Source organism: Gallus gallus, chromosome 2, assembly GCF_016699485.2.
Source record: "Gallus gallus isolate bGalGal1 chromosome 2, bGalGal1.mat.broiler.GRCg7b, whole genome shotgun sequence".
NCBI lineage: Eukaryota > Metazoa > Chordata > Aves > Galliformes > Phasianidae > Gallus > Gallus gallus.
The window spans coordinates 2262335-2284687 of NC_052533.1; the positions used below are offsets into that span (position 1 = coordinate 2262335).

General features: G+C 45.4%; 1 protein-coding gene across 24 annotated transcripts in view; it reads right to left on the minus strand.

The window, feature by feature from the left end:
- The window catches only part of OBSCN (obscurin, cytoskeletal calmodulin and titin-interacting RhoGEF), a 170112-nt gene that overhangs the window by 142189 nt on the left and 5570 nt on the right, over positions 1-22353 (minus strand). For 23 of the 24 annotated variants that reach the window (XM_040695537.2, XM_040695529.2, XM_040695532.2 and 20 more), the window contains exons 2-8: positions 19606-20740; positions 12985-13254; positions 10926-11186; positions 7035-7337; positions 5729-5995; positions 4763-5038; positions 1708-1980 (exon numbers count right to left, since the gene is read on the minus strand). In XM_040695537.2, the coding sequence (XP_040551471.1) occupies positions 1708-1980; positions 4763-5038; positions 5729-5995; positions 7035-7337; positions 10926-11186; positions 12985-13254; positions 19606-20731 (2776 nt within the window). In that variant the 5' untranslated portion in view covers positions 20732-20740. Of the gene's footprint in view, positions 1-1707; positions 1981-4762; positions 5039-5728; positions 5996-7034; positions 7338-10925; positions 11187-12984; positions 13255-19605; positions 20741-22050; positions 22160-22353 lie in introns of all 24 variants that reach the window. The other variant, XM_040695524.2, reaches the window with a different exon arrangement.

Genomic DNA, 22353 nt, shown 5'->3' on the forward strand with positions numbered 1-22353 from the left:
GAACCTGCCTGAGGAGCAAGCTGATGGCTGTCAGCTACAAGCAGTCCTAGCTTAGTATTGCATTTCTTTTAGCAACAACTGTTGCTTTCAGTCACTGAATATACCAAGGCCAATTGCTATGCCAGGCACATTTGTGGCATCAACGAAAAAATATTTCATTAAAAATTGTAACAGGAGCCATCTATTCTTTTACAACTAGATGACCAAAGAAGAACAGCCTGCCTAGAGTCAGGCTGTTGAGAACTAATAGCATAAATCAATATAATGTAGATAGATTACTTTCCTGCCCTAAGACTGTCTTGTGACCATTCAGTGCTCCTAATTAACCCCGGTTGATGGCATTTTTGTCTGAGCCACATGATGTTTTGTGATAGGAGTTACAGCTAGGGTTCCCTTAACCCTACACATGTGGTCACCAAAGCAAGAGGCATCCAGTCTCAGGGAATCATGCAGGCTTCCTCTGTATTTGATGCTCAAAGACGGCCCCAGAAGTTTTAAAACCTTATCTTAGCTCTCATCCAATAATGTTGATCAAAAAGTACAAGTTGTCCTTTGGGGATGTCTTCTGGTCTGCATCAACCGGTTCAAATGGAGTCTTCTTGGCTTGTATTAGATCAGTTTATCAACAGATAAAGCCAGGTCCCACGGTCTTTGAATTGCACTCAGTGAATTGCAAAATGGAGGATTCTCAACCAAACAGAACTGGAGGTAGGATGCAGAGGGAATACTTGAGCCTGCAACCACCTGCAAGCAGTCCTTCAATCTTAGGAAACCCTAGCAATCCCAAATCCAGTGCTGTGCCTCATCTATCAGCTCCGCCAAGTTTTTAGTCAGCTGATGGTGAGCATCATGGTGGTGATGGGTGGGCAGTTGGACTAGAGGATCTTAATCAACCTTAGTGATTCTGTGATCAGAGTAACATGGATGTGCTGCTGAAGGTCACAAGCATTGCACTGCAGCACATGCATACACAATGAGAGGCTTTCAGTAGAGTTTCAGTTCGTAACTGAGGACTGCAATATAGAAAATAGGCTCAAGGTATAAGCCAGAAAAGAGATCTTCCCACCAGGCTCTGTGAATGTAGTCAGTTGAATTTCACAGATATTGAATTGCACTGAAGCTTTCTTGTGTTATTTTACTCTACGGCTCCACCCTGCACAGGAACATGTCAATGACAAGCATTACTCCTCCAGGCTTGACCTGGCAGTGCTTTACATGTACTTTATGCTGATGAGCACATGCCGTGAGCTAATGGCTGTGCTTACAGCACCTCAGAGAGACACTTCAGAGATCACAACGTCCTTTGGGTACAACAGGAGACACTGAGCTCTCCAAACATGGAGTTTAATTAGTCAAAAGAGGAGACAGGCTTCCCGTGCTAAGAATTTAGGATCACTTCAGTCATAGGTTCAAAGATAACGTAAATGCTGAGGCAGTTCATGAACTAGAAGAATGAAGCCCAGATGTGAGGGTTCAAGTCATGACTCCAGCCCCAATTGGAGCAAAGCCTGACCTGAATTCATCACAACATGGTTATTTGCTTGTACTGTGGATTTGCACAGGGACCTCAGTAAGGTCAGAATTGCTTAAACAGTACCGTGCAATCTTTGTCCTAAATACTGGAAACACACAGTGTTGGACAAGTAAAATGAATTGTCTTAAGTGCTTAACATGGATTCTGATCCCATGTTTGCCCCACAAGCTTACCTGAGACTTTCAAATCAAAAATCAGAGTGTCATCTCCAATCTTGCAGATGTATGTTCCCTCATCTTCTTTTGTCACAGCTGAAGCCACAAGCTTATGCAGTTTCCCTTTGTCTTCCATTGTGAATTTCTTACTGGTTGTGATTTCTTTGCCATTTTTGTACCACTTAACCATGACATTGGCTTCAGAGGTCTCAGAAACAAATTCAGCTTGTTTTCCAGCAATGGCCCTGATAACTCCTCCAGTTTTCTCTTTGTTTACGAAGGTTGCAAGTGCTGAAACAAAATATGGACACTCAAGGCTGGTAAAGAATTGCAGAGACATCGGTGACCATGAGGTATTCATTTATCATAAGACCAAATGTAAATGTTCAATCTTGGTTCTAATTGCTAGATTCTAATTCAGAAGCTGGCAAATTGGCAGCTTTTATGAATTATAGAATCATCAAAGTTGAAAAGGCCCACAGGATCACCCATCCCAACCATCCACCCATTGCCATTCTCACTAAGCCACGTCTCTCAACACAACACCCAAACGTTCCTTGAACACCTCCAGGGTCGGTGACTCCACCACCTCTCTGCACAGCCCATTCCAGCATGGAAGTTAGATGGTGAAACTGGCCCCTACTAACACATAGTGGAATAATTGACTGCAAATATTCAAAAACTCACCACTATCTTAGCCAAAAGTTTAAGCCTAAGGCCACAGTCCCATTTTACTCTGGGTAATGCAGTTTGTTTTCCAACTTCTTGTTAACATATCATTTTAAAACAGCGCACACAACTGAGTCGGTCTGTTGAGACTGTGCAGTCAAAGCTGCTAAAATCAAAGTCTGAATTATGCATGCATTTGTTCTGCAGTTCCAAGAACACGCATGTATAATACAAATTCAACAACATTCTACGGAATGCCTGTGTTTTAGGAGCTCGAAAACTAGCTGATGGACACTGAGGTGCCCGAGATCCTGTAAATACATTTAACTCCATCCTATAATCCAGTTAAATTTAATTCATTTTTCAGAAACTGTCTCTTATAATTGTAGTCCCCTCACCACTGCTGGATGGGAGCCCAGCCACACAAAAGCAGGCGTTGGTTTTCACTGCAGATACTGCAGCAAGGAGGAACAGCCTCTGGACTGGACCAGCTGCGTGTGACCCTACCAGAATTAGCTCCAAAGGTGTTGTTACCAGCAATGCTTCCTGGTGAAATATGTGGGGGTCCTCCTTTGATTCCAACCCCAACCCACCCCTCCATGCCCACTGACCACGTCCCTCAGGGCCACATCTCCACAGTTCCTGAACACCTCCAGGGACGGTGCCCCCACCACCTCCCTGGGCAGCCTGTGTCAGTGCCTCACCTCCCTTTATAGGATAACAACACCTCCTCTACCCAACCTCCCTGCAGAGGATAGATGTTGCTGAGATCTCTGCTTCTCCACCAGCATGGCATGCAGGTAGAAAGGTTTGGCAGGAAGAGCAGGAGAACAGTTTGACTCGCGTGCCTTCCCCTTCCTTAGGAAAACCAGGGCAAAACTGTAGCCATAGCAGGCTGAAGGAGACATCTCAGATGTCCTGCCTGGATATAAGAGGTCATGTGTCAGAGGATGTCTGGCATGTGAAGTCTCATGGCAGCGCATGAGAAGCTGCAAGAACTTTCCTGTGGGCTCCTTTGGGCATGAGGCCCAGCGGGTGACACCTCTGGCTGCAGCTCGACAGATCCTCCCAGCAGCCACGTGATGCCTGTGTGATAGACACAGCTGACCCTCACATCAGATGATTTACCAGCTAGCTCTGATTTACAGGAAGAGAAGATACAGGCGGTGATGCTGAATGGTGAAATACTGGGAGAGTGTGGCACAGGTATAAGATTTGAGAGCCTGGGGGTGTTCAAAGTCAGGCTGGACAGGGCTCTGAGCACCTGATGGAGCTGTGGTGTCCCTGTTCATTGCAGGGGAGTTGAAATAGCTGATCCCTAAGGGTCCTTTCCCTGTGAGATATATGAAAGCTGATTCTGCAGTAACCAAGCTACCAACAGCAGCTGTTTGTCTTACAGCTTGCCAAGACAGATTTTAAAATAATAGCATTGATTACTCATCTGATAGTCACATTACAGTGCAAAGCACATGGAAATGTCCACCAGCTAATTCAATTAATTCTGTGGGCAGATCCGCCAGTGTGAAATATGCTAACATGACAGAGAGAGAGAGAGAAGAAAACCAAAATCAAGACTAGCTGACGAGTGTTGGCAGAAAGTTCTGCTCTCCATAAATTTAGTCCCATTTTTCAATTTTGTTTGGAGCTGTCTCCATGCCTCTTTGGAGTTTGTTCTTTGAGAATAACCAATTAACTAAGCTCTCCAATGCCAAAGTGCATACACTACTCTAGGGCTTTCTTGTTTCTGCATGGATCAACAAGGGTGACAAGCCAGCAGAATATGATGAAAAGCCTCATACATACTCAGTGTAAAAAAGAAAAGGCAATCGTTGCTAGGAAGAAGGTGCATTTGAATTCATGTAATTTGCAGAGAGTTCTGCAGAAATGGAAAATCTTCCAGTGGAGCAAACAAAAGTTTCTCATTTTTTTTTGTAATCGAGGCCCAGCGTGCGGATCTCAGAGATCAGACCTACAGCCTGCAGCAAAGCAGAGAGCTGCGTGGAAAAGTTAAGTTTCTCTCTACATCTGTGTGAGAAAAAAAAAACCCACCATGGAACGACAGGTAGGTAAACACCCCTGTAACTCTTCACAGGTCTCTTCCACATTTTGGATCACTGCTACAAAAAAAGCTATTTACATCACCTCTCGTGGCCACCCTGAGAGAAGAGCAGGAAGGCTAGGATGCTCTTTTTCCTATCTTTCCCCTGATCCCTTCTATATCTTAGGGATGAATCACAGGACAGAACACAGAAATCAAATGGCTCTACAAAGCCGATTTGCCAGTTCAAGTCAAAATAGCCACTGAAAACACCCCAGATGTTGTCTAACAACAGCTGGACTGGTGGGGAGTCAGGTGAATGCAGTCTGTTGGCTTTGGGCAGGAACAGCCCAGACAGTCACATACCTTTCACTGAAAGCTGATAGAGCATTTTATCTCCCTCGCAGGTGCACTGGTAAGTTCCTGCATCCTCCATTGCGACGTTGTGGATTTTCAGGATGTGTCTCTTCCCCACAATTTGCAGCTCGTATTTTTCATTGGCCTTGAGCTCCTTCCCATCCTTCATCCACTTCACAGCAGCGTCTGTGTCTGAAAGCTCAGCCTGAAGTCTGGCTTCCTCACGCAGCCGAGCAGAGATCTTTTCTACATCTTTGCTCTTATTGGTAAATCTCACTGCAGCACCTGTCAGGAGCAGAGGCCTCGTTACTTCAATTTATATCAGGTTAACATGATCAATGTTTGCTGCAAGGTCTTTGAAAAGGTACTATGCTCTGTTCCTGCACTCATGGTTGTGTCAATACTAAGCAATTCTAGATATTTGATTTGGTTTTCTTGCCAGATTCACTAAGAAAAAAACAAACACCTCTTTCTACTGATTAATAACGCTCTAAACATGCATCAGGTTTTCACCCAAAGACAAACAGGTCCTCCCATAACAAATGCTTATTCATTATCTTTTGTCATGCAAAGCTGACTGATAGAGATATCATTGTCACGATTGCTCTCCTCTACTTCTAAAGGATTCCACTGCAATCAGAAGGGCTGTCTGAACCTGGAGCTGAACGTACAGCTCAAAGGTGAAGCAGTGGTAGACCTGGTGACTAAATCCACTGACCAATGGCTGTGGCCTGCAGACATTCACCAGCTGGCATGAAGCAGTCTAGTTCAGATACCAAGCAGCTGGGTAGATTGGCTTACTCTAAACTCAGCGCTATCATGTTTAGGTCATTACCAGGACCCACATTAGTCCATGTGATGCAATTTCAGGTATTCGGTACAGTCAGTGAATGCCTGCAGCCCCAGTTCTAATCATCAGATTGCAACAACTGTGCCTTGACTGAAAGAGGAAAAGAGAATGATCAAAGTAATTACCTCTCACTCTCATCTTGGTGCTGACATCAATGTTTTTGGCAACAAATTTCACTTCTGCTCCATCATCGTTCTTGGTGACGTTCTTTATGATTAGACTGTGAGTAGTTTGGGTTCTCTTGATGATACAGGTCTCACTTTCCTGTAAGACTTTGCCATTGAGGTACCAAGTGCCGGAACATATTGTTGTAAGGTCAATAGTAAACATGGCATCCCCTCCAGGTACTGCTTCACCAGTTGTTAAGGGGGATTTCACGGCCAGGACTGGTTCTGAGGAAGAAGAACAACTTGTACATCTGAGACCAAAAGGCACAAGACTGCCATGCAGCAGAACAGCTCTTCCTAAGAACAAAGTTCTTAGACTAAATGAGACATGAGAATAAAATCCTGCACGTGTTTTGCATGCACTCAGTACAGTGCATGATTAATGAATGGGATTTGGTTTCTACAGCTGCAGTTAACTGACCTGTGGAACAAGAATAACTCCTGTTTTCTGCATAGATAGAACAACAGGTACATGTTAATTAGTACTAAGATTTTTCAAGGCATAACAGACCTGCTAAGCATCTCAAACCACCCAGGATGCCTAGCAAGCACGTTATGTTATTTTTTTAATAAGCAGTATTGCACTTATATTTGAGAAAGATCCTCAGCAGTCCACCCAGCCCACCAATCACTTCTAGATATTCCAGGGAAGCACAAGCATATTCAGGCAGCAAGGGAAAAGAATGACACAACAACAGAAATGACCAGAGTCTGAGCAGAGACTGTTCAGTGCAATGAATCAAAGGAAGAAACAACCCCATGGCACACAATGATTCTGTGGCACATTGGCACCCTACAAATGAAGCATAATCCTGCATTTCTTCTAGTTGCTCTGAGATTAAAGAGAAACCAAGTGGAACCTGGTTTTCATGGCATCACGATCATCACATTAACACCCTTTAGATGCAAGTCTGGTATCTCATTTACAGATGGAAGATTAAATCATAAGTACATTTCTACTTCTCCCTTTGCATGAGTACTGGAAGAAGCACTTGTATGCTTAAGATCTGTTACGGAAAGCTCTGCCTCTTGCACGTGTGAGATATCAAAACATAAGGATATTCACAGCTCTGTCACGGGAACATAACTTGTATCACTTTAGCAGTAGGTGGAGGTTGAAATGAGATCGGAGAACTAGGAATGAAGGAGAGACTTTGGTGTGTTAATGCACTACTTTCCTTAAAGTCAATGAAGACGTCTTTAGGGAACCAACACGGCTGCTCAGCACACACTGATCCATTTCTGTTGGGGTTTTTGTGCTTACCAAGGTGCACGCTCCCTGGGAATTCCAGATAAGGGCTCTGTCCATGCGCATTGACTGCAGACACTCGGAACTGATAATCAGCCTCTTCTGACAGATCGCTCACCGTGAACTCTGGGACGGGGACATGAGACTCGTGGCACCTCACCCAGGTAAAGCCGGTTAGTTTCTTGCGTTCCACAATGTAGCCATCAATTGGAATGGGGCGGTGCATCTTCGGAGGGGACCACGCCAGCGTCACTGAGGTTTCTGTTTTATTTTTCACCACGGGGTCAACTGGGGGCTGTGTGGGAGGTTTTCTGGGAGCTGAACAGAAATGAAAAACAGAAATTTTATCATAAAGTCATTTAGGTTGGAAAAGACCTTCGAGATCATCAAACTCAACTTTCAGCACGACCTACCGAGTCCCACCATTAACCGTGTCCCCATGTCTCTTAAATACCTCCAGGGATGGGAGACTCCAGAGGTGAAAAACAGTGGGAAACACACTGTATCTGACTGAGGAAAACTAGAGCTTACACTGGTCTAAAGGTTACCCTAGGTTAATAAACCTCTGCAAAATCTTTGTATGGGAAAGCAAGAGAACGGATAGAAGATCCTCTCAGAGTTTACTATGAGCAATTCATAGGCTGAAGTTTTTGGTGCTTCAGACCCATATCACTTCCTGTACAGTTCCTGGATAAAGCAGGATAATGCTGTTTGTTATTTTCACTCAGAAAGTTGATATAAATCACCATTAGACATTGCCTAAAAGCCTGTGGTGTGAATGCAGGCTTAAAGCTATACATGGGATTTTGCTCTTCATCCACCTGTCTATTACACATCATTGAATAGGGACTGACTTGCACTAGTACTAATCTGCTGCCCACATTTCTTCAACCACAGCAGTCCCCCCAGAACTACAGACAAGGACATGGATGTGTCTGTGAGAAGCACAATGTGTCAAAGCACCACGGATTGCATAAGGAAAAGCACAGCGATATTTTGCTATCTCTACACACAGATGTGGCATCCTGAGAGTTAACATAAATCCACTCCTACACCAGGAGCTCATGGGCTACATTTCTTCTCAAGAATCTGTTCCAAAAGTGTATGGAAATGTTTTAGTCTGGATTCTTATCAGGTTTAAACAGACCAGCTAAGCATGGCACAACTACAACGTTTTATAGGTAAAGGATAGGTATGAATAAGCAGTGCAGTGATTTGGAGTCCATTCTTCCATGGACATCTCAATTGCTTGTTCCATGAGCTTGGCTGTTCTCTGCAGCCATGGGAATCCGTCCCCTATTCTGCATTTGAACTGACGCTACTCCCACACAGAAGGCCTTTTGTAAACTTTGTCTCCCAAAAGTGATAGCTGTCATTAGGGATCTCTGTCAGGAAAGACATGTTCTAGCAATTTATGCAGAGCCAAGTTTGGGGGCTGAGGAATTCACTTCAAAAGGAAATGACACAAAGGCACGTCCTCACCATGGGACCCTGCAGCCAAAGAGATGTGGCTGTTATCTACCTCAGGTCATATATGACAAGTTTATTTCCTGCAGGTATTTGCATAGTGAATACATTCACCCTCTGATTGCTCTTGAACATTTTAGAGGTTAAAATCCCATCAGACTTATTCACTACGTGCAGCCACTGATACAGGCAGGAGGCTGGGAATTACCTGATGAGCTCTAGTTACAGACTACTGACACACAGTAAAGGATTCATTTCATTTAATTTTGGCCATCAGAAAGGTTGGTGTCTGGTTTAAGTCAGCCATCCAGACTCCAATTATAATCCTATGGAGAACAGCACATTCAGGAGGACACATCTCATCTTAAAGAACATGTGTGAAATCATAGAATCACAGGATCACAGAAGGGCTTGGGTTGGAAGGAACCTTAACGACCATCCAGTTCCAACCCCCCTGCCATGGGTTGGCTGCCCCCCAGCCAGCTCAGGCTGCCCAGCAGCCATCCAACTTGGCCTTGAACACCAAGGATGGGGCACGCACAGCTTCTCTGGGCAGCCTGAAATGGAAGCAATGAGCCATAAGCTGAAGATACTCAAGCATTCATGACTGTAGAGAGAGCCTGTGTGCTGAATCTACATTAAAAACTAAAAACTGGAGGAGGTGAGCTGTTCTCTGCTTCAGTTTACTCTTCTGTAAAACAGGCATAGTAAAAACGTAGAAGCCTGAGCAAATAATATATAAATATTGCCTGCCTGGTAAATGGTATTAAATTGCCAACAACAACCTCATCCAGCTCATTGAAAATGATGTGGACATGGTGTACAGGATTCTTCCAGCAGCTAATCAAATATGCAAAGTGTAAAAATAGGAAACCTCAATGCGATACACTTTTCCTTCATTACATAAATAGACACATAAATGTTTTGGGGTGCACTGTTACCAGCCGGTCAGTTGCTGCTGGTCAGAATTAGATGCCAAAAGGTCCCACTAACATAGCATGAAGCCGAAAGCTAGACGCTGGAATCAGATCTCCTGACCTTAGCATCAGAAATTGAGATGTCATATTTTGCTCAGAGGTGCCTGCTTGTAGGAGGACAGCTTTCAAGCTTTTTCTGCTCCAGGAACCAGCTCTAGCTTCATAATTTAAAAGCTCAGTTCAATTTCTGACTGCTGTTGTCACCTCCATCAAATAGAATGAGTGGTTGGATGGTACAGCTTTCCAAATACCTTAGAAACCATCACAACAGTAAGATGCCTACCTTTTTTTTCTCATTAATACATATAGCTTAATAGTATCAGAATGCTCCAAGCACTTGATAACACAACAGCTGTAAACCTTTCTTTAAGGATTCCTTTTTTTACCACTGAGTAATTGTAACTCAGTGGTGCTGGTGGAAGAAGGGAAGTACTAATCTTCCCAGATGGTGAATAGAGTTGGTGTTCACATGCAGTCTGGTGCCACGGCAGAGACAGAAACCACTCATCTGGGAAACATAGCACCAAAAAAAAAGTGAAGAGCCTCATAAAATCAAGCAGTTTCACCCAAATTTCATGTCAGGTCCATTATCTGCTACACTGCTCCTGCTGCTTAACTTGAGAACCTTGCTCAGATCAGATTTGACAGTTGAAGAAATCCTCCATCCTGCCTATATCTCAGGCTCGCAGGTAAAGCCAAACAACCCAAAGGCCTCTACACTTCTAGCATGGCTACCACCAATGCACAGGGTCTTCCCAGTGCTGTTGTGTCAAAAGGGAGATGAGAGAGGATAGGGTTTTGTGGTCTCCACAAAATGAAGGAAATTATATTTTCAGGAAGAAATATTTTCCCTTTTCCTTGCAGTGTTTTTCTTTTCCTTTAATGCAAGCAGCTTCATAGCTTACAAACTGTCTTCTAATCACCTCCTGGTGTGGACAAATCACACTTCTTTTACTCCATGTTTTACACAGTTATCACTTTATGTTTGTTCCAGTATGGAATCATAGAATCATAGAATGGCCTGGGTTGAAAAGGACCACAGTGATCATCTAGTTTCAACCCCCCTGCTATGTGCAGGGTCGCCAACCAGCAGCCCAGGCTGCCCAGAGCCACATCCAGCCTGGCCTTGAATGCCTCCAGGGATGGAGCATCCACAGCCTCCTTGGACAACCTGTTCAGTGCGTCACCACCCTCTGTGAGAATGAGAATGCCCTGGGCTGTTGTACCATGTTCTTTCCCCAAAACTTGTCTTCTCTCTCTCTTTTGACCTCTCCATAATACTAGGTTGTTGGTGATTCTGACAAGCCAACTTCCCTCTTTCTTTGGCCAACACACAACTCACTATAGCAGTATCTATAAAGAACACCTCTAATACAGGAGTGCCCACTCTTCCCTGGGCAGCAGTACCAGTGCCTCACCACCCTCTGAGACAACACCAAGGCTGAATACAAAGGAAACTTACTGGTCACAGTGAATTGGGTAGAAGTCCTGCTTTCATCAGCCAGGAAGACAATCTCACCAGCATCTTCCATCGTACACTCTCGGATGATCATAGTGTGTTGTTTGCCAGAGCGTATGATGGAGATTCGATCGCTGGGTTTCACCTCTTCTGTGTTTTTCAGCCAGCAGATGTTCTGGCATTCATTGTCCAGCTCCACGCAGAAAGTGGCCGTATCGTTAACCGAAACTGCAGTCTTCCGTGGAAGTTTTTTAATGATGTTCCCTTTAAATAGGAGAGTAATTATGGTTCACAAACAGAAGATATAAAGGTGTCCAAAAACACTGGAGCACCTAGACGACAGCGAGGTTAGTCAATAGCTCTCACCCAATAAAACATGGTAGACACTACACATGCATCTCTCAGTGAAAATCTTTCCATGCTACCCTGATTATGACTTAATAGAATAATGTCAGAGTTACAAAATGTGACTATCCACAGGCAAGTGTGCACAGAAGATCATCCCTATCAGCAGACAGCGACTGTCTCTAGCCCCCGAACAGTCCCTGCAAGGCAGAAATGCCCTCCAACAGGCAAAGCATCTAGAGGTATTTCATGAGAAGCAGTGCTGACCTGTCTCATGAAACAGAGCAGGCACGCTTCATCAGGAGTTTTCAATACTCTGGTTTTGTGCTCATCCTCTCTGAGGCTTGGCCATGTGTCTGTTTCGTGCTGCCCTAAGCAGTACCACTGAGCTGCTCACCTTGCCAAGCTCTCACATTATCCCAGCCCCACCCCGCTCTCTCAAATCTTCTCCTGGATTCTTCAGGAAGGCTTTGCCTCCTTTCCCTCCTGAGAGCTCCACCTGGCTCAGTCACTCTCTTTTTAATGGAACATGTCATAGAACCATAGCACAAACAAGTAAAAACGAATGCCAGCTGTCCTACCAGGGCCAAACACACTTAAAGCATATGACTGGCTTGGCCCTAGCAGAAGTCAAAACATAAGGATGTCTACCTGAACTTTCAAGTGTCCGCAGACCAAATTACCCCTTCTGCCTTCACTCATGTCAACATTTATGTCTGTGCTAATTAGGCAGAAAGGAATTTGCACAGTGACGCACAGCACCAAGCTACCTTGCACCAATTTACATAGTGTAGAATTCTGTTTCCAGATGGAGTAAACTCAGGCTTCAAACGAGACAGGACAAGTGCGATCCAGTAGGTCTCCAGTTTGCATTACGGGAGACATGTCAATGACACCAGAGCAAGCAGTATCAACATGAAAACTGCAGGTCCTGGCATTGTGCAGCTAAGTACTTTTTCAGATAGCAAATAAACAAGTTCTGAACTGATGGTGCCTTCTGCCAACTGTCTCTGATGTGCATATTGTTGTGAGACACCCACGATGTACTCAACTCTACACTTACATTAAATTCAGTGCTGAACCACTGGACTCAGAGGTCTTGGACACGGACCTATATCTACATTTTATCCCCTATTCATCAGCCTTTCAAACTGCAAAAAGCAGCTCCAGATGTCAGGGCTCTGAAACGTGAATCAGGTTTGCAGTCTGACATCATACCAGTGATGACTACAGCCTGCACCATAAATCAGACCATAAAACAGCTGCCAAGCCAACTTCCCAGTCTGATCTGCACCACTCTCAGACAAGATTTACCATTCTGTTTGCCAGACGCTTGACAAGACCTGTGTGAGATGGTGCCAAAAGACACATCCATTCCTTGAGATCATGTCAAGGAAAGCCTACAATGCTGAGCTACAGCTCAAAGGCTTTGCCTTCCAGGGAACCACTTAAAACATAGGGCCCCGCTATGTGACGTCTTGTGCAGCAACACAATCTCTCCTCTTTCTGTGACCCTGTGTCCCAGATAAGCCCTGGCAAGAGACCCAGGGACCCACTGACCAGTGGCTCTCTTCTCACATTGTAGGGGATTCTGCTGTTCTTCTCTATGCGTATGGGATAAATGCTGTTTGTAAGCTCAAGTCTGGAGTCCCACATGTGCGTCTCTCACTCGGTAGATGAGACTTGGCCCATCTGAAATAGCAATGCTCTTTCTTACCTTGGACAGACAATTCTGCAATGGTCCTGCTCCCTTCTTTCATCTCACAGATGTAGACAGCATCGTCATCTGCAGTGACGTTCTGGACTGTGAGCCGGCGATATGTGCCCTCTTCTTCTATGTTGTACTTCTTGCTCTGCCGGAGTTTGGTTTCCTCCTTGAACCAAGATGTCTCCGTACTGGGAACAGGCACTTCACACTGGAAGGTGGCAGATTCCTTCTCCCAGACTTCAAGATCCTTCAGTTTTTCCTTGAAGGGTATTGGTGGTTCTACGGAGGATTAAAAAGAAAGAAGAAACAAGAATTTGTGCCGGCTTCACATAAGAGGCATTAAAAAAAACCTTAGTAAGAAAGACTCAAACTCTCTGAGAAGCAGTAAGGCCATGAGGGGGCTGTAGGGCACCACAGGGGGCCATAGGGCACCATGAGCCCTCCCTTCAGCCTCCTCTGCACTGAGCCCAAGTTTCCCAACTGCCTCTGCTTTCCTTCGCCAACTGTGCCACACTGCTCTGGCTTAAGGATAAAGCAAAGTGCAGATCAAACAGGAAAACAGCTGCATGGCAGCGAGGGGAGATGTTTCACGAACAGAACAACGCACATATCGTTTAATTCCAGTGACAGCTGAGCTGTGAAATTACCCTGATACCCCAACAACAGAGAAAGGGGCACTGAGCTGAACACGACAGCCAACGATCCACGGCCACATCAAACCTCGGCCCTAAAACATCCCAGATCTGAGCCCTGATGACCAGGACCCTGAACGTTGTAACACTGGGATCTGTGTTGGGCATGCCATGGCTTACAAGTAGAAGGGGCATGTAAATCTCTTCTGAGAAAGAAGGGCTGATGTGTGAACATGAGCACACACGTAGAGCATGAAAATCTATTTTGCAGCCTGCAGCACTTTCTCTTGGACAGAGCACAGTTTAAAAGTTGACCCTGCATCTTTTGACAGCTGAACCATTGTCTGTCCCTCCTGCCCCATCACTAGGAAAGGACTAGGAGGCACTGATGATAAATACTGTTTAGGTTGTTATTCTGGAGCTGGAACTTCACTGGGAACCCATACAATACCTAAGCAAGAAGGACATGCCTTTTGGGTTAATGTGCCTCATTTCAAGGCAAGTCCAAGTCTTTCCTCAAAAACTCTTCAGCCGTGGTAACACAGCCCTTTCTCCACATTAATTACCCGTTTCTCTCTATCCAAAAGGCATCTTGGACTCCTGTATCTCACATCTGAAAGCATCCCATGTGGCCAGGGGGAACGAAGTGGATGCAATGCTTTTGCCATGGGACCAAGCAATAAGATGACGTCAAGAATGCATTTATCAGAACAATGCCAGCATTGAAGAAGTGGATGCAATGCAGTGTGAGATAGGAGGGACTTTGGAGCTAACTATGAGAGCACAGTGATGTGCCCAAGGGCCAGAAGGAAATAAAAGGCACACCTGAGAAGTACAGAGGCTTTAAGTTCTCACACTTAAAGCCATGTCATTAACACCTCTCTCTTTACAGCCACTGAGCAGTCACAGATATCATCTGAAAACAACTTTGCTTCCGCTCTCTTGACATATGCACACGTCTTATTTTGCTCTGAACAAGGCTTCAGAGAGACAGCAGAGACAGCAGCTGACAAATTAAATTAAAGACTGCTATCTTCGCAGCCCATTGCTTTTTCCTGCTTTGGAGATGTGTGAGAGAGGCTCTGAAACCCACCATCTTTTTAATTCCTGAACAAATCTTCATCTTCCTTATGTAGTCAAATGTACCTGGTCAGCCATCATGCAAAAGAGGTTAATTTGGGCAATATTTACATGAAAAAGACTTTTAGTGTGTTTTCTACTTAAGTAGCTAAATAGGAAAATAACTAAACACATTCATGGTCAGGATAACGATTGGAGCAGAGACCTCTACATTACCTTCTTTCACATCATACTGGGCTGCAGTTTATCAGATTGGGCAAATTCTCCAATGTAGGGACCCCTCTCTGATTTATCTGTACAGTGCTCAACACAATTCAGAAACATTCTGTGCTGTAACCACCAGAGGCATTTTAGGAAGATGTGCTGCAGATATTGGCATTACATTCCATCTGTCAGACTCCATAAATACCTACTGCCCAGTTCTAAATGGCTGCTTGTCATCTATTACTCATCCACAAGGTAACTCTTATTGCAAGCTCCTCTTAAGTATGATTCCAATATGGAAGATACAGCCTTCTGACAACCAGCTAGTTTCCTCCTTTTGCCCAAGGAGGCTGTGGATGCCCCATCCCTGGAGGCATTCAAGGCCAGGCTGGATGTGGCTCTGGGCAGCCTGGTCTGGTGGTTGGCGACCCTGCACATAGCAGGGGGATTGAAACTCGATGAGCATTGCAGTCCTTTTCAACCCAGGCCATTCTATGATTATCCAAAATGTTCAGAATACCTAAAAAATGTCCTTGGAAGATAAGCAGAAAGCACATTCGTCTGAGGTCATGTGCAGCATAATTCTCAAAAAAAAACTCTGTTTGATATAAGTGCCACCAAAAGCATGAAACAAAATCTTTGCAATAACTCCAGGTCAATCTTTCTCTAGAAGCGTTTCTTTCCATGCACGCTCAGTGGTCTGAATTTGAGCACCAGTTCTACTTTGTCCTTACAGCATCTCAGCTTCCAGCACGACTCATTTTCATTCACACCGAGTGCCCTGAGAGGTCATTGAAATTCATCTCTACTGTCAGTATGAATTTCTTTTATATGATGAATTCTCCACAGTTTTTTGTTGTTTTTTTTTTACTGTATATTTTTTTTTCCTATTTGTCTGTTTTTAGCCAAAGCAGCAATGCTCACTAAAGCGTATGAGGGCAATAAAGGCACTTCTATAGAAGGAGAACTATGAGATCTACAAAATTCAGTCTACTGGGAAAAATGTGCAATGGAAAGAAGCAAAGCAGAGCCCTGAGGGTGCGTGGAGCAAGAGCAGCTCATGGAATTAGTGGAGAACTGCAAGAGCTTAAACCAGCTATAAATCTGGCTTCTTGTCCTGAAAACACGTCTCCAGCATCATATGCTTTTGTTTGGTCCATACCAACCAGCGTAGCAATGAGGTGATGTTATGCTTTAAATACAGGCCCTGCTAACACATATTTTGCTAAGAATAGGCACAGTCTGCAAAGAAGATACAGCCTCCTTAACCTTCCCAATGTATATTGGTCCTCCTGACCTGGGCTTTCACCTGTCTGCACCTCCTCTTGTCTACTCGTGGCCTTCTTGTAGTTCTCTCCATTTATTATTCCAGAGGCATTTTTTCCAGAAGCAACCCAATGACAGTGAGAACATGGAAAATACTTCAAAAAGCAACAATCTAAAGGTATACAACCCCCCATTATCTCATTCCTTCATTCCTTTCCTTAGTTACAGTGCTTCCCAAATTGCCTTTGTACCTCCACATTTCCCACGTTGCCATTCTCTTTTGGATTTCAGACCATGCCAGCAGTCACCCAACATCATTTTGTATCAGAGGAAGAAAAAAATGGCTTTCACCAATCTGTTTTTCCAGCCTTGATCCTAGCTGGCTGGCAACCTTTAACCTTTCCATACAGTACCTGATTACTTAACTATTTACTGTGTGCCTCTGTATTCAGAGACTCAGTCCCAAATTCCTTTACTCAGATGAACGTTGCTTAGTCCAGGCCCAAAGATAGAGACCTGTATGCTATTCTTACTGACTTCACATATGGCCTAGGGACATCTTCAAAGCCTTCGGGAAATTCAAGTAATTCATCCAAGTTTCTCCCATCATCTCTGCTCTTTGGTTTGTTAAAGAGGGGAACTTTTCTTGGGAAAAGTTTACTGACTTCTTTTACAGCTCACGTTTCAGTATAGGGCTTGTGATTTTATCCCTGGTCTAGATATTAGAAACCAGCACGTTACTGGATAAGAGTAATCAACTCTTGTTTTTCCTTAATTGCGAAAGCGACTCTCTTCATTGTAGCCTCTTCTTTGGGACTTCCATTTAATTCAGTACATCCCATCCAGGAATAGTTAAAGAAAACCCAAACTCCCTTTTTTTTTTTTTTTTTTTTTCCCCCAGTTCAAAACTTAAGGCATGGGTTTGGCAAAGCACTTACACATGTGTTGGGTTTAGGATCCAGACTGAAAAACTATGAGAGGCAAGATAGAAGCTGTGCCCAGTCCCATGCCCTGAGATGTTGCCGTTAGACACTTTGGAGACGGGATGGTGGGCAAGGTAGTTTTTCTTATTACTACATTTGAAACACTCACAAACACTGTCACTCAAATTCCTGTGTTTAAGTTATGTGTTGTACATGAACCGGAGTGCCCAGATCACAGTGAAACCCATGAAGCTTTCCTACCCAGGTATCACAGAATCATAGAATGGTCTGGGTTGAAAAAGACCACAAAGATAACCTAGTTTCAACCCCCCTGTCATGGACAGGGTCGCCAACTACTTGACCAGGCTGCCCAGAGCCACATCCAGCCTAGTCTTGAATGCCTCCGGGGATGGGGCATCCGCAACTATCAGTGGATCTGTATCTATCTATCTATGCCTGTGGGTGCTCACTGGGGAAGCAGCGTCACAAGCTCCCTAAATACTCTGTTATTTGCACACAGTCCAATGCAGTCACATCATTCAGCCTCTTCTGCAGAACTGAGCAAAGAGAAGACTGTGTAGCAAGATGACCTGCCCCTCAAAACATGGCTACAGACAAGCTAATGGCATCACCAATTGCGTAAAGGACAGAATTAAAAGCTCCCTTCATTGCTACATCATCCTGAGCTGTCTTTGGATCGCTGAGAAGGACTTCTTGTGACACAAAGGAGAGCCATTATTCAGGGCCTAATTATAACCAACGCAAGTAGATTTTCCATGGCGGCCTTGGCCTGGTCAGAAAGCCCTACATGGTATAGTATCACAAAGAGACAGATCACAAACATTTCCACTTGAGCCCTCTGACTCACATCTCTTGACAATGGACATTGATGAATAGCCCTTTGCCATGGCGCTTGCTCCCAGGCCTGCTGCTTCGCGTGCTTTGTCTGCTTTGGAACAGGCTGCACCCCTTGGGAATTATCAAACAAACATGGTGCAGTGCGTTTCAGAGCCAGACAGACACTAGATGAGGAATGGAGCTGGAGCCACCCTCATCAGCAGCAGCCACCCCAGGGTCTGGCTTGGTCTTCTCCTTTGAATCCCATCTCACAGAGTAAGCACAGCTTTAGGGAAGAGCCAAATGCTCTTCTCAACACCACTCAGCACCTCCATGGGATGGCAATGAGTGGGACCGGTGCCAGCGAGCTGCATGGATTGAGTGTCACTGATGGACACAGGGCATGAGTCACTGCCGGGAAAGACAGTGAGAATAAAGAGAGGTCCAGAAGAGGGAAAACCACGAAGCTAAATGACCATCATGTCTTACAGACCAGTATGGAATGCAGGCATTTCCTATGCATTTGAATTTCTGACATGTTTTGCCACCAGTTCAAAGAGCCAGTTTTGCCATGCAAAAGGTTTTTGTTTGCTTGTTTGTTTTATTTTTACATCTGAGAATCAATTTATAGGTGCTGCCTGGGTTTTAAATTGCCTGCTGAAGCCTTGCCAAATAGAAGTTTGAAAATACAGAATTTCCTTTGTGAAAACGTGCATCACATTTGTTTATGTTCCGAAGACCTTGATTTGATCTGCAGCATGAGGGACCCCTGAAGGCAAATTCATCACCTCCCAACCACTGCAAGCAGAGGCATCCTGGCATCGATGGAGCTCTGGGAGCACACCAGGACTGCAGGCTGCCCAACAGCATGAGCTGGGAAAAGGCTGAGGCAGCCTGGCAATAACAAGGCTGCTGGTGGGTCACTCTGGGCAGGAGAACAGAGGAAGCTGTGATTGGAGTTGGAGTAAGGCCCCTGAAGGGTCCAACCCAGCCTGATGCAGTTTGCAGGGAGGAGTTTCCTCTACTACTATTTAATGGTGTGTGGTGAGATTCGGTATGTGGTGTGATTGAATCCTATGGTGAATTTAAACCTGGATATGATTAAAACCTGGAGGGGAAGATGGGGCTTTGGCACTCACGGGAATCAGAGGATGGCAGTTGATCTCTCAGATTAAAGCTCCCATCTCTCCACATTTTATAGTAAAGATCTAGTTCATCCCAGCTGTCCCACAGTCCTACATAGAATCATTAAGGTTGGATAAGACTACTAAGATCATCTTGTCTAACCATGAACCCATCACCACCATGCCCACTAAACCATGTCACTCAAGGCAACATCTACTCTTTCCTTGAACACCGCCAGAAACAGTGACTCCACCACCTCCCTGGGCAGCCTGTTCCAATGCCTGACCACTCGTTAGGAGAACAAATTTTTCTTAATATCCACCTTGAAACATCATCCATTCCTGACTGAAGCTTGTTTACTGTGCATCCTAAAGCCCTGCAGGGATGAGACCCCCCCTCTCCAGGTCATCTGTTCCAGTGCTATGACCCAATTTCAACCTGCAGGGCTTTTTAGGTCCAACCCACACTCTATTCCTGCAGTTTGGTGGCAGAAGCTTTGCCCAGTTTCACACCAAGCTGGAAGCATCACCTTCCCCCTTGCAGGAGCAGATGGAGGCACTCACCTTTGACAGTGACCAACACAGAGCTGTAGGTCTGCCCCGCCAGGTTGGAGGCCGTGCAGGTGTACAGCCCGTTGTCCACTTGCTTGCAGTAGAGGATCTTCAGCACAAAGTTCTCCTGATCATCCTCATAGATGACATGCCTCCGCCCTTCCACAATGACCTCGTTGTCCTTCTTCCACACGATCTCTGGCTTAGGCTCCCCAGTCACGTAGCAGCTCAGCTTGGCGTGCTTCCCTTCCGTCACACTGCAGGTGCGCGTCAGCGTCCCAAACATGGCATTGCGAGCCCCTTTGGTGGTGAGGCCGGCTGCCCTCTCGTAATCCCGGGAGAGGCTGTAACTGATGCCAGACAGCCCTTCCGTTTTGCAGTAAGACTGGGCTGATGTGGCATCAAGAGCCCCGTGGGAGATGTCCATCTTCCTGATCTCCTCCCTCCTCTTTTGCAAGTGAGACAACAAGGAGGTGGTTTTGCCGCAGCTGGGATCGAAATGGCTGCCTGGGTTGGAAGAGCCCAGCGATTCCACAACCAGAGCTGCGGAAGCGCTGGCAGAGCCGATGGGATTCTCAGCCCTACATGTATACGTGCCACTGTCCCCCAGGCGGGTACACTGAATGGTGAGAGCGTTGGACTCCCCAGCTGACTCTATCTGGAAGCGGCCAGCGTCAGCCCGGTTCCTCAGGTGTCTGCCATCTTTCTCCCAGTTCACAGAGAGGGGAGGGCTGCCTTGGACTTTGCATTTGAACATGGCATCCTCTCCCAGAGTTACTTTGATGGAGGAAGGTTTCTGGATGAAATATGGGGCTGACTCCGTGACTGTGGTCTCCTCTCCGACTTTGATGCTAACAGCTGCAAAAGCTTCCCCGATGGTGTTCTTGGCACGGCAGATGTATTGGCCGCTGTCCTCCAGGCTCAGATCATAGATAGTTAGCTGATAGAGGTCCCCATCTTCTGTGGTTTTAAACCTTCCCCCAGACTGGATGGGAAGTTTGTCCTTTTCCCAGCTCACAACTGGGATGGGGTTTCCAATGATCTGGCAGCTCAGTGTGGCATCCTTCCCCACAGACACCATAAACGCCTTTGGCCGGGTCAGGAAGCGGGGGACTCCACTGAATGAGCTGTAATCCATCTTGGTTACCTAAAGGGTGAGAAAGAAAAATGTCACAAGCAAACAGATTAGATGGTGCAAGCAAACAACTGCTGCACTTCTGTGGTATCAGGACATCTGTCATCCAGAACAATCTGATTGGAGTACATTTCCACTGTCCTTTTTATTAGGGGTGAGAAGACCTTGCATACTTGTTACATTCAAACTGAGTGATGTGAATCTGTTGAGAAAGCAGCCCATTTTCCCACTGAAGTCACTGGGTAAAGTACAAGTCTTCGGGAAGTTCATACAGAAACAGCATGGTGGCACTAGGAAAATGATCAGTACTCATCCTATATAACCTATGGGCTGGTTTTGTAGCCATAAAGACATTAAATTCTGAGTGATGGATCTACCTATCAAGATACCTTCTTTGTGCCCATCTTCATCTATTTTTTTCCACCTCATTGCCCTGAATCTTTTCAATATTTCTCCTTTTTCCTTGCATTTGTTGTTTTAATTCTGCCCACGTTAAGCACCCCATCTCTACTCTTGAGCCCCCTGGTCTTTATCCACCCCAAGGCCTTGTTCTCTGAACCACATCCACGCAGACCTTACAACAAACCCCATTCATGCAGTGGGGCACAGACATCCCAGCTGTACTTTTGATGCCATTTTTCTTTATTCCTAATTTTTATTGAGCACAGCTCTGAAATACAGCCCCTTTTGGCCACAATGTCAATAGCCAACAATTACCTATCTAGCTGAATACAGAGCTTCATCTATATGTTGCAGAGGGCATGCACTATGTACACCTGAGCAGACTCCCACCTTTGCCTTCTTGCTCTCATTCACAGGAGCACAAAGGCATGTGAAGGAACAACCATGGGAAACATATGCTGGAATACAAACAGTACCAGGCTTCCTAAAAAAAGGCTTAGGGCTTGCTGGAATGACATCTCATCACCTGCTTATTGTGTCCAGTTCTGAGCCCTTCACTTCAAGAAAGACAGGGAACTTCTAGAGAGAGTGCAGTGAAGGGCTGCAAAGACGATGGGGTCTGAGACATCTCCCTTATGAGGAAATGAGGAGGAGAGCCCTGGGGCTGCTCAGCATAGAGAAAGCTGAGGGGGGATCTCATCAGTGCTTATACATATCCAATGGACAGGAGTCAAGTGAATGGGGCCATGCTCTTGTTGGTGGTGCCTGGCAGCAGACCAAGGGACAATGGGCACAAACTGAAACACAGGAAGTTCCGTGTGAAGGAACTTTGGAACTTTACTTTGAGGTTGGCAGAGCACTGGCATAGGTTGCCCAGAAAGGCGGTGGAGTCTCCTTCTCTGAAGGCATTCAAAACCCACCTGGATGCTCTCCTGTGCAATCTGCTGTAGGGAACTGCTTTAGCAGGGGGTTGGTCCTTTCCAGTCCTTGTGATTCTGCGCTTTGCTCTCTGGGTTAGCTGCGTACCAGCTGTTTGGCAGCACAGGTCAACCAAGAAGAATCGTAGAATCATTGAGGTTATAAAAGACCACTAATATCTAGTCCAACTGTTAACTCATCCCCACCGTGTCCACTAAACCACGTCCATCAGTGTCGTATCCACACAGTTCCTGAACACTTCCAGGAACATCAGTGATTAGAACTAAAGCTGACAGCAATTCTGG